Source organism: Ixodes scapularis, unplaced genomic scaffold (assembly GCF_016920785.2).
Source record: "Ixodes scapularis isolate PalLabHiFi unplaced genomic scaffold, ASM1692078v2 PGA_scaffold2__306_contigs__length_199485367, whole genome shotgun sequence".
In the NCBI taxonomy this organism is placed as follows: Eukaryota; Metazoa; Arthropoda; class Arachnida; order Ixodida; family Ixodidae; genus Ixodes; species Ixodes scapularis.
The window spans coordinates 144773154-144785994 of record NW_024609857.1 but is presented as its reverse complement, the minus strand read 5'-3'; the positions used below and the strand labels follow the sequence as shown (position 1 = coordinate 144785994).

At 47.0% G+C, this 12841-nt stretch overlaps 1 protein-coding gene across 1 annotated transcript in view; it reads left to right on the top strand.

The window, feature by feature from the left end:
- Positions 1 to 12841, top strand: part of LOC115326952 (snake venom 5'-nucleotidase-like) — a 71980-nt gene that overhangs the window by 26211 nt on the left and 32928 nt on the right. Inside the window, exon 7 of the mRNA XM_029987875.2 lies at positions 1826 to 1981. Coding sequence (XP_029843735.2) covers positions 1826 to 1981 — 156 coding nt within the window. The remainder of the gene's footprint in view (positions 1 to 1825; positions 1982 to 12841) is intronic.

The following is a 12841-nucleotide window of genomic DNA, read 5'->3' as shown; positions in this document are numbered from 1 at the left end:
AGAATCTAGTGCCATAATAAGTGGCGCACATTCTTTCCACGAGCCAGCAGCCGCCGGTGTGCGCGAGCACACGCAACGAAAATGACGTCGAAGACCTTCATTCGCGCTTAAAGGCCCGTTCACACGATGCATTTTTCTCGCGCATCTAGTGTAGCGAAACGTAGTTTCGCGAAATAGTTGCGCCGTCTGAACGAGTACGAAAAGGACGCGCGTCCTTTTCGGACTCGTTCAGACGGCGCAACAATTTCGTAAAACTACATTTCGCGACACTAGATGCGCGAGAAAAATGCATTGTGTTAACGGGCCTTAAGAGGACAGAACGGGCCTTAAGAGGACAAAGGAGAATAAAGACAGGTTTTTTATCTCTACAAATAAAAGCTACGTGCTTGTTAGACCAATTAATCGCTTACCTTTTACACCAGACATCACTGTGTAGATGAAAAACTTGTCTTTAATATCATTTGGCCCGAAGCCCATACATTTCACTGTTATCTTAACCGCGAATGGAGATCTTTGACGTCATTTTTGTTGCGTGTGCTCGCGCACACCGGTGGCTGCTGGCTCGTGGAAAGAACGTGCGCCACTTATTATGGACACTAAATTCCTTGGTTCAGTATCCCTTTAAAAGATTCTATAACAAAAAAGTGCGTTTCAAATAAACGAGTGCCGACATCTTAAAATCCAAATTATGAATTCCTTTCAAGAATAATACTGTCACGAATGAAGGTGGCGAGGAGACGACCAGTGTACTGAAGGACAAAAGGTTTAACAGGTGAACTTGTGCCAAGCGAAATAATAAAGAACGAGCGTCGAGGTAGCAGAAAAGCGGGCGGCGATTCGGCGGCGTAACAGAGAGCGAGAGCGAGACTGACTCTACGAGGTCGCGGGTAGCTGCTTATCTACAGTGCGTCACTATCTGGAAAGTTCGGCAAAGAATGTTCGAGCGTCGCGCGCTCGGCACGAGGATGAACTGGCACTTTCGAGAACAAGAAAGCAGGGGGAAAGTTACGTTTGGTGAGCGAATGAACGCGAATCTTCTAGGGGTCCGTGACCGAGCGTTGCATTCTCGGCACTGCGGGCGGCAATATTATGACTTAAAAACCTGTTAGTTTGACGTAGCAATCGTTTGTTATATAGACCAGTGTCTGCTCTGTTCCATGGGCGCCGCCATGTCTGTTTATGCTGACGCCATGACACAGTAGGGGGCTGCGCTTTTTGAAAGACCTAGATTTTTTTAGGAACTTTCGCACATCTCGTGGTGCAAAAACGTCAGAAATGCATGGTCACGAAGCTCCAGGAACAACACCGATAATAAGAGCGCTGTAAAGAGCAAAAATCTTGTTTCATGCGCAGCCCCTCTCTTTACGAAGCCTGCGTTTGATTGAGATTATTAATTCCCATTTTTATCGTTAGGGGCTAGGATTTCGGACACCGGTCTATAGACATCTGCGGATGATAGTTTTTTTTAGTTTGATTTATGACCATGTAGTCAAAAGTTAAGGAAGCTTTAAAACGCATTTTATAACTTTCTAACAAATTTCAGCAGTGCGGCGTTAACCCAGAAATGTTTCTCGGTGTATTTAAAAAACAGTGCCGGGCCAAACATAACTTACAATAACAGAAATTATATATAGTTACTGGTTAGTTGACCCAGATCTGCGCACAATGTAGTGCACAAAAAAGTGTCACACCTTAACTGAAAGTTCTGGCCATTCAATTGTAAATATGCTAAATAACGTTAGTATAATTCCCAGTTACAAAAATAAACTGTTTTATTTAGCTTTTAAATTTGAGTTTCAGCTTTTTCTCTTTTTTCTTCCTTCAGACAATATACTTTACCAAGACATCCTAAACGCGTTACCATTCGGGTCCCAGCTGACAGTCCTATCACTGACGGGAACCAAGCTGCGAGAGATTTTTGAGCACTCTGTAAAAACTTACAGCCTGACGGCGAGACCTGGACGCTTTTTACAAGTATCCGGTGAGTACTCCTCGTTCGCAACATACTTTATGCGGTGGCAGACGTAACAGTTAGAATCGCACAGGGTATTTAGGCTAACTTGTGACAAAACAAAAAAAAAAGCCTGTCGGACCAACGAAACATTGTTCACAGTCCTGTCGAGCAAGTCAAGACATTTTTTTTTTTCGATATACCAAACTTGTTAATTAACACAAATTGATTAGCTAACTTTTTTTATATTAATTTGTGCACAATTCCTTTAATATAAATTTGAAGAGCCTGTTATTAGGCATCACATAGTATCATTTCCATCAATGCAGCATTTGTGTGTCTAATTTTTTTCTGAGATGAAATCAAGTTTTTACATGACTACGCATTAGCGAACTAATATTATTCCCTTAGTTACGTGCATTTCTTTTCATCTCGTGCGCAATTTATTTTAAAAACGTTTAACAAACGAAGCCGATATTGATGATGACACGATCGTACATTGATCAATACGTCTTATAACTATTCTACTAAAACGTTTGCGCACAAATTAATATTTAAAACGTGATATAATTAGTGTTTGTTAATTAGCCAGCTTGGCACATCTAATAAAAAATATCCTAACTTACTAAACACTACTGTGAACAATACAGTGTTGGTTCTACACGAGCAGCATGCACCAACTTATTTTAAACCTTGCACAAGTTAGAAAAATCATCCTGTGTATTGATGTATATTTTATTGGGAAGGGTTCGAAAACTGCTTGTAAATATGTGAGCTGTTTAGTATCGCGTCCTCGAAAACTTATTGCTGTAAACAAAACACATTTTATATACACTGAGCACCGCACGAAATTTTGAAGTATACACACTATTGGCGCAACACAAAACTCTATGCATCCCATTGCCTCCTATGCGTGTGCATGTCGATGGACTATACACAACTCGGTTTCTAACCGGATTATTCAAAATAAAAATAGGCCCCTAGTCTATCCCATGGACAATAAATTACGCAATGCTAGCGCATAAACCATCATTATCAACTCCAATGTTGTGTGTGTCCCCGATTCTCTTGTCCACATTTTCTCTACGACGCCGCGGACGTATTCGAGGTGCAAATTCCAACTGGAGCTAGCTCCCCGATTCTAAGAAGTACACTGTTAGCAAAAATAACACGCCCAGACGTGTAAACCGTTGTCCCATAGCGGACACGTCGAAACGTGTTCGTTTTACACGGAGCCATCTGTGTTTTTCGTCTACACATGAGGTGCTGTGTAAAGTTAACACGCTACACCGTGTTTGCCTTCCGAGAAGCACGGTTCAACGTGTTCCTTACGAAACATGGCGGCCAGCAGCCGAGAACAGGCGAGGGACGAGCCCAGCCAGCCGCGCCTTTCAGCCGAACTGAAAGCATACAGGACGCGTTCGTTCTCGTTCGATGTCTTTTATGCACAGTAAACAGTCTCCGAGCGGCGGACGTAGCTACGTGCAAAGGTACCTACGTGCATCGTCGGCGGTCGGTGGCGTCGGCAGATACGACAAAACCGCTAGACAAAAACAAAAACAAAAAAAAAAAAGAATATTGAACTTACATGGATAAATAGCTCAGGCAAACTCTTGTAATCGGGCGGTAACTTGCGCCACCTAGTGCGATTTCTAGCAACCAATGAAAAAAAAAGCAGGAGTCTGTTAATACGCTGGGAACTAACACGAGTAGACTGCTACTCTACATACACCACAGACAACACGAGCACCACGTAAGACACAGCAGCGACACATACACAAACACAACACCGACACTACGCCCGACACTTCCTACTAACAACGGACTCTCTCCGCGGCGTATATATGCTTGACATGTACGGGTGAGCTCTTTAGTCGCTGACCGTTACCGATTTATAGAAGAAGACACAAAACACGGCACAATGGACAGCCGTATGTAAGAACTGTTTGCATTTAAAAAGTATGGAGACAAAATCTGTAAAATTAGTCCTTTGCGAAAAACAACGATGTACTAACAATAAATCTTAAACCGGCCATGAAAAAGTTAAAATTTTTGTTATTTTCATGCTCGACCAGTGTTATGAGCAGTCCGACTCGCTTGAATCAGATAGAAAAACAAATGATTGGGATTTTATCAGTACGTATTCAATAATCAATGGAAATTATACTTGCGCAAGGCATTTTTTATATATATTATTGTGAAGGACATCCGCCCAACACTTCACTTCCGCTAGTTGTAGTACGCGTACGGGAGCAGACGCCTTCACTTTGGGGGCGTTTTGATGCAGATTGTTGTCGTATGTCGTGTTGGTGTCGAGCGAAGCGGTGAGGCTTGGGAGTTTGTGACCGGTGTTATTCGTGATCATTATTGTGGCGCTGATGCGTTTTTTTTTAGTTTTTTTTTTTTTTTTTTTTAATATTTCTATATAGCCACATTGAAAATTCACGAGCCAGTGGCAGTGCATTATGCTAAAATCGCGAGCTCCTTCTCTGTTGACGTCGTTTTTCTGGTAGCACTCGTGGATACTGCAAGCGTTTAAACAGTGCGCAGTCTCGCCTACATCCGCGGTGACGTACTTGACCTGTTGAAACTTATTGCTTGCGTCATTTTGGAGTACGCAAGGCAATTATCTCGCTGCTCTAGTTTCGGTTATAAAAGCAAGGCAAAACGCTCGTAGTTCCCGCCCTCAGTACACGTTGGACATCTTCCACACTTTGACACTGGATAACTGGATGAACGAGGATTTACATTTACTTCAGAGGTCACACTCGCCGCTTCCTCACCGTCGAGCAGCAGGATCAGCTGGCGACAAGCCGCGTATGAAAGGCTCGAGCATCAACAGCCCAAGTGCACTCGGTGCCGATGCGGGCGATGCGGGTTTCTGTCAACCGCTAGCCCAGCACAGACCGTGACCGTTCCAGCTCTTCGTCATGACGCGGTGTTGCAGAAAGCAGCGTATAATACCACTACACGGTCCACCGAAGCGAACGCACTGTTATCGTAAATCTTGGCTTGTGATTGCGCCTAAATTTGTAAATAATCTTATTCTTTTTTCTGGAGACGCAAACGAAGGGCATAACAAAATCGTTTGCATATTCCGCATACCTCGCAAAAGCATCAGTCACCTTGCGAGAAGCGCAAAACACGGTGTCCGCACCGTCCTGACTTCCCAGTCTTTTACCTGCTTTAGAGCAGTTTGTACCTGTTAGTAGGTATGTCTACTGAAACTGCAACTTGAAACTTGGGGCAGTGCCAGAGGGAAAAGAGACAAATTCGGGCCTCTTCCCAATGTAAAGAAAAAACACTATGTTCTCTACGTACAAAATTGGTCTCAGTTCATGCATCTGTGGGCAGGTAGAAAATCTTGCCCTAGTTTATTCACACCGCATGATTAGCGCAACAAACTCACACGAGTCACACGAAATTTACAGGAAAACATCGGTGGTGACTTAAGTTTCCCTGAAATTCTGTATAACCGGTCGTTTGCGGGACCGAATCATCTACTCAAGCGGTGTACGTCGCTGTGCGAACACGTCGCTGTGCAAATGCAGTCTAACGACACGAAGCATAGAAACGGCAGATTTAGGGAAACTATCCGAAGTCCCTTGTTCAATTAAAACGACGTAATTTTGTTGAAAACGTCCGCAGCATTTTACTCACGGTATGCGTCGGGAATCTTCCACATTTTTAAACGGAACGAAGGAAGATTTACTTTTAAGAACGCTCGCTGCGTCCTCCCCGACCAGCTGGACCGGATCAGCTGACAACGACGGGGCTAAACCCGTCAAACGCAACCCCACAACAACCAATATGAGCTCCGCGTTAGTGCGGGTTTCTACCTACAAGCACCGCACCACACACCACGAACGTTTCGGCCCTTTCTCGGATCGCCGTGTTGCCCCAAACAGAACGAGATCGCCGAAGAACGCAGCGCTGTCGTGAACCTTGGCTTGTGGTTGCGCACTCGTGGACCCTGTGACTCCCCTCGCTTTCAAAGCACACACGACGAATGGTACTTTCCGTCTTCCGGGAACATCACAGGGGCACTTCTCCGGTCACGTCTTCACTATGTGCTCGCAAAGTGCGAAGCTCTATGCGAAGCTTCTCGCGTCCCGTCAAACCAAAACAATAGCGGCTGCCAGAAATTTCTCCGGTCAAACAAAAAGAACGAAAGCCAACCGGCTCTTGCTTCCACCGTACATCGACGTTGCGCTTGCGCAATGGCCAGATCGGCCAGATCGCTTGCAGTTGAAGCAGTTGAAACGGTTGAAGGTTGAAGCAAAAACGAAACCAACTGCAATGTCACGTGTTCACATCGAAGACACGCTTTTTATATCCATTTTAACTGTTTTGAACGAATAATTGGACCCATGACTTTATTTGTGGTGTGTAAGAAACTATTATCAAGAGCCCTAAACTAAATGCAAGCATGGGCGACATGAGGGAAGCCGCATTGCCATCGACCAGAAAATGGCGGCGAGCCACGGTAAGTGCGGGTTTCGCCAACGTCCCGCGACATGGCGTAATTGCTTTTGGTGCATATCTGTTTCCGAGACATGTTTCTTTCCGCGGCATTTGTCTCGACGGTCCTTTCTAAGTGTGTCCCCAAGCATTCCGGTGCTTCGATAGCCGGCAATGCCGCGGTCGTCGCCGGAGGCGATGCGTGTTATCGAGGTCGGCTACACGGTTATGCGTGTATGACCGAACCAAAACACGTTTTTTACAACCTCGCATGATATCTGAACGTACTATCCGTTACTCATCGTGTAAATTTATGGTAATTTGTGTAAATAGCGTGTTTTTCACCCCAAATATTCACCAAATACACGGCACTTGCTAACAGTGTACGTCTTTGCCGCTGGGTGGCGTCACCTCCTCAGCAGTTGCTGGGCAGTTGCAAAAATCCCACATCGAAAAGCATTACAGGGACGATGCCAATATTGTTGTACTTGCAGTTAATTCTGTTTCGAAATATTCCTTGACGTTCATAGCCTAGAAAACACGTTAGTTCTCTTCTCCGCGAATTCCAGTCAAAAATCCTAACTCAAGAAAAATGAGCATCGTTCATCTCCTCAACTCGCAGCTAAAACAAGCGGCCAGGTGACCTGGGGGGCTAAGCTCGGCACGGAGAGATCAAGGCGAGTTCTTCGCCGAACTCGCCGCCAGACGCGATTGGTCGGCGCCGTGCATAACGACACGCGCCGTAACTTCCTGGGTCGTGACGTCAGAACGGATGGTTTGAGGTGGTCAGAGAGGGACATATTCGGAACTCTCGGCGAGATTCTGTGACGTCATTGTAACGTGGCAAAAGCGGCCGCGGATAGGAAAAGCTTGCCGGCTCCGACCTAGGCGAGTTTGAGCCAGTTGGGCGCGAGATGAGGGAGAAGCGTCCAAAATGGCAGCGTATTTATTCGTGTTTCGCCGTCGGTGTAGGTATTTAAAGGGGCCATGAAACGATTTTCCTACTTCTTCCTCCTTAGCTTTAATACTCAGCTCAAATGCGAATTGTGAAATCACGTGGTCGTGACATTCCTTCGGCACCGGTGCGATGACTCCTAGCTTCCACGGTGCTTTTTATGCACACCATAGAACTTGACATTCCCCAGTGACGATAAGTTCCGTCAGGGCACTCATTGGCCACGAACGCGAATCCAAATATTCGTCGACGGATTGATTGTTGACGAGCGCATACGTCCGAGTGACGCAGTTCTCGTGTCCAATGCGTGAGCTGGGCTCTGCTGACGTCAGTTTGGCGCCGGTGACGCGCTTTTGGAACCGCGGATGTATCATAGTGAAAAGGCGGAGAGCTTTCGAAGGCAAGAAGGTACAAAATAGTCCGCTATATTTTCAAATGTTCGTACCGAAAAGCTGGCTTTTGACTTTCTAGCCTCTTTCTTTTGGCCAACTAAACGATATGCGATTAGTAAAGTCCCAATTTAAAATCATTCATCCCAACCCAAAATTCGTTTCATGGCCCCTTTAGTACCCCTGTCAGACGGGCTAGTTTAGTGTCACTACAAGCGAGTGCACTTCGCCCTTAGTGCCATTTCTGTAGTGTTCCACACGACTCCTTCCTGAGGAACACACTTGGCTTGGAGTGAGTTTGACGAACTCACTTCGCTCGATCGAGTGCGTGGCATCAATAGGAGTGTTTCCACAGTAAAACATAACAACACAGAAACCAAAAGCGTGGCGTAAGTTTTATTTTATAAAGAAAAAGAAATTCGTGAAAGAGACGACATCTAGAAGAGTGGCATTGCAAAAAAAAATAGTGGGGTGGACTTGGAGTTTAGGCTGATCTGAATCAAGATTAGCGGAGCGCTGAGTTGATAAAAGACGACGACAAAGTCAGTCATTCATGGCTATCTTGGTTAGCAAAGAATGATAGAACCTACTTTTGTTCCAGCATGTAACTATTCGAAACAATATGGTAATTATGATTTGATTAGGCAGTGTCAGGGCCTCCTCGTAGACTTTGTGGAACGAAGCGGAACGCCAAAGTTGGATATGCTTCGTTCTTTATTTTGGCTTGCGATGATCGATCAGAATCATCCAATTGGCATAAAAATCGTTGATTAAGGTAATGTTCTTTTAGAGTACAGCTCCTAGGCACCCGTTTCTGGGTTGAGCGGCGTCGGCGTAACAACGCGTTATTACGTCACATTACGTCACACGTGTCGTCACGTGTGACGTCACGAGGGTAAAACTTTCTCGCTAAATTTTGCGGTAAAAGTTTTTGCTTGTTTGGCGGAAAATTTTTCCGCTGAATTTAGAGGGAACATTTTACCCGTGTGACGTCACGTGACGTCACATTTAAAATTTCAGATGACGTGTCATGTGACGTCACACGTCAATTCAACGGGAAATTTAGCGGAAAATTTAGCGCAATTTTTACGCTAAGTGGGATGGGAACAGGAGAGGAGGATGGAAGGGTACGGAGGTGGAGCAGCTGGTATACCCTCCCCTTCGTACCCTTCCTTTCTCTTCCTCAATTCACTCCAATTCGGCATAACAGAGAATTGTAAACGTCAAATTTTTTAACGTGTTTTTATTAAGGGGTATCGGTGGCCGAGTGGGCTAGCGCCCACCAGATCGATGTACGTGGAGAGAAAGCTCGCGCTGGGAGAAGGAGAACCCAGTGATCCTGAGCTCAATCCCCAGCCCTGCCCGAAGAACACACTTCCAATGAAGTGAGTTCGGGGAGCACACTACGCTCGCTCCGGTAGACCGAGTGTGTAATCTCAATAGCAGTTCGATAGCAGTGTTCAAGGAGTTAAAATAATAGAAGAAATTAACGCTGCGTAAAATTAGTATTATTTGGATAGGAGTAATATTAGATGCGCACTTATTTCCTGTTGGCAGGAAAGTAGTGCATTGTAGACAAACAAGCGGCTAATCTAGCTTTCAGCCTTGGCCCCTGCGCGACGGCCAGCGACGGCCAGGAGGCACCTGCAAGACTCCACCAGGAATCTGAAGGTGGCAGGAGAGACGCGAAAGGCTTCCGTGAAATAGAACTCGCCCAAATGGGGCAAAGTGTCTTCGAACCATCGTTCGTTCTTCTGGAAAGTCCACCGTTCTCGACTAATCACGGGTAGGTTGTCGGTCATGAGAGCGGCTATGGTGAAGGCATTGGCCTGCAGCTGCTGAGCGATGTCACTTAAAATTCTTGCCTGTGCGTCGGCATCCTGCAGGTCCAGCTGCCTCTTATCTGAAAGGCGTTGGGCTCTCACGGAGAAAAGTGCCCCAACCACGCGCTTCCACTGTCCATCATCGCGGATATCACCCTCCAGCTCGTCCTCCACACCACGGCCACTCGCTTAGGACTCGTGGCCGTGTCCACACACTCCATGATGTTTCATTGTGGCGAAGGGGGATCGGTGGACGAGTGGTCTAGCGCACACCAGCTCGGAGCACGTGGAGCGAAAGCTCGCGCTGCAGAATCCAGGGATCCTGGGTTCGAGCCCCACCCCTGCCCGTTTCGATCTGGATGAGCATCGTACCGGCGTGCGGTCGTGTATCACTACTGCGTGATGCACGTTAAAGACCCCAGGCTAGCGGCTGACCGCACTGGCTAAATTTCTCATCTACAGCTGGGAGACTCGTCGCCCCTGTGAGGCAGACCAAGTTCTAGGCTGTATAAACACACACACAACCCAATTTTTTTTTTTTTCATTGTGGCGAGTGGCGAGTGACCGAGTGGGCTCGCGCACACCAGCTCGGAGCACGCGGAGCGAAAGCTCGCGCTGCAGAACCCAGAAATCCTGGGTTCAATCCCTACTTCTGCTCGTTTCGATCTATAAGGAGTATTCACTGGGCGCCATATGTGTGGGTGCTGTCTAGAGCGCATGCTCAGAACGAGCCCCCATTAATAGGCTGCTAAGACCGGCCATTTTGGCGGTGTGGAATGCACGTTGCAAAAGAACCCTGGAAGCTATATAGCCATCGCCACGCGCTCAGCAGTCGCGCACACAGCTGTGGCCACCAGTGAATACTTCCTATACTCCATTTCACCTTATGTTGTACCGCAGACAAGGCTAGATGCGCGAACTCATAGCGTTAGGAGCTACTCTTAACGCACGAGAGCTTGTGCCGCCTTGATGTGCCCTAGAGGAAGGAGCTCGCGCTTGATGCCTTTTCTGCGGTACATCATAAGGTGAAACAGAGTATCGTACCGGCTTGCGGACATATATCACTGGCTTGAAATGGCTGATCGTAATGATCAAATTGGATTCAAATTAGATTCAAACTCGTGACTTAGCGCAACAATGTGTGGTAACGTGTTTCTAATAAGACGACGAAGTTATTTATGAAAAAATGCGTACGCACTGTAATATTTTGCGTGCCCATTACTTACCCATCGTTATTGCCATCATTTTGGAGCGACACTAAGTTTTCCCGTGTAGCACCAACACACTTGGAGTGTGTTTCGACGGGTTGAAGTGCACTCGCTTGTAGTGACACTCACTGATCTCCACTAGGGGGGGCTGGATGGCGCATTGAGGTAAAGTCCCTTGATAAAAGCGTTTTTCACAAGTACCGCCAACCATTGTTGTGGAAGCGCTCGAGACACGTGCCATGAGCGGGTGCTCCGCCGCCATTCGCTTCCAAGGGCCGCTCATTTCAGTGCTGCGCCGCCATTTGCTTCCAAGGGCCGCTCGGGACATGGGCCTCGTGCACTCGCGCATTTGACGCTACTTGCAAGACAAGCGCAAACACATCGAGGGGCTTTACATTGAGGAAACAGGTATGAAGCCACCGGAAGTGAGCGGCTTGTCCCGGAAGTGAGCGCTTGGCAGGCTTTGTAACCCTATCGAGTGCTGGTTCGAAAAGTGTCGAGGGCGCTGGATTTTTGCTTGTTCCCTCAACAGAGCCTGCTTGTTGCGCAGGAAGAGCGCATGCGGACCCGAGAAGTATCATGGGAAGCCATGCAATGTAAACTTTTTGAGATTCTAGTTGATCAAATAGTGAATATGTCCCAAGTTCAAATGCCTCATTCTCGGGATTTAATCCAGAAGGGGAGTATTAAAACCCAATCAAAGGCACAAAAGAGCATGGTCCAAAATATCGACTGAATGCACTAGGAAGCCCAGCGCACGCCCGACTTCCGGGACAAGCACCGAACTTCCGGTGGCTTCACTTGCGCCGGGCTCGGAGAGCAGCTAAGCGTCATCCGGCCCCCTATAGTAGAGATCAGTGGTGACACTAAACTAGCCCGTCTGACAGGGGTATAAGCCACGCCAATTTGTTTGACATGGACGACGTTCATTTTCAAAAACACTATCGCCTTTTGAAAGACGTGGAAAGGTGGCTGTGCGATGAACTGCGTGGCGAACCGGGCTTGAGGCGATGGAGCCGTGAATGGACCGTCGTCCCCGTCGTGGATCCTACAAACAAGTTCTACAAAGTGAATCCTAGAAACAAATGTGTTTTTACGGCAGTCTGCAACCAGGAACGCAATTTATCATTACCTACAGGCTTTTACAATTATTCTGATGATTTGTAGCGCTGCACAGATACAAGAAAAAACCTCTTGATAAAAGTGAAACTAAAACAGGATAGAAGAAAAGCAATGTACATGAATGGCGCAAACTAACAACTGTGTAATTTCTTTCTCGTCATTCTCCCTCCACGCCGTATTTTGACAAACAAATTGGTCGTTTATACAGCAGGAGAACATGCCAGAACATGGCGACATTGTTACCCACTGTAGATAAGAAATTTAGCGAGTGCGGTACAACCGCTAGCCTGGGGTATTTAACGTGCACCACGCAGTAGTGATCCACGTCTGCACGCCAGTACGATGCTCATACAGATCGAAACGGGCAGGGGTGGGGGTTGAACCCAGGATCCTGGGTTCTGCAACAGAGCTTTTGCTCGACGGTGCTCCGAGCTGGTGTGCGCTAGCCCAGCCGGCCACCGATCCCCCAATTTGAATAAAATTAAATCCTTCACTGCGGAGCGTGGGGACAAATCGGAGCTACGCTGGGAAACTCGCCGCCGCCGGGGGGGTCGGAAATGTAAGAGGAGGAGTGGGAAACTCGCCGGGGCGGAGCCAAAAGAAGCTCCTCCCCTCCCTCGTGACTTCGCATCGGAGAGATTCCCGCCGAACTCGAGCTTAGCCCTCCCAAAGAACAACCTAAACCGGTCCGTTAGTACCCTACCAAGCAGTTTTATTCACGGCCTTCGAGGTGTTACAAAAAGAAGCGGACGATTTTAATGGCAGGCAGCGACAAAGAGGAATAGAGAGAGAGAGAGAGAGAGAGAATAAACATTTATTGTGGTCCTTATTAGTCCAGGACGTCATCTATAAACTCCCGGCATTTTACTATATGTTTAACAAGCAAACTCCAGAGTAGAGTTCTGTGTGCGGGTGGGGGAGCGATCCATTCC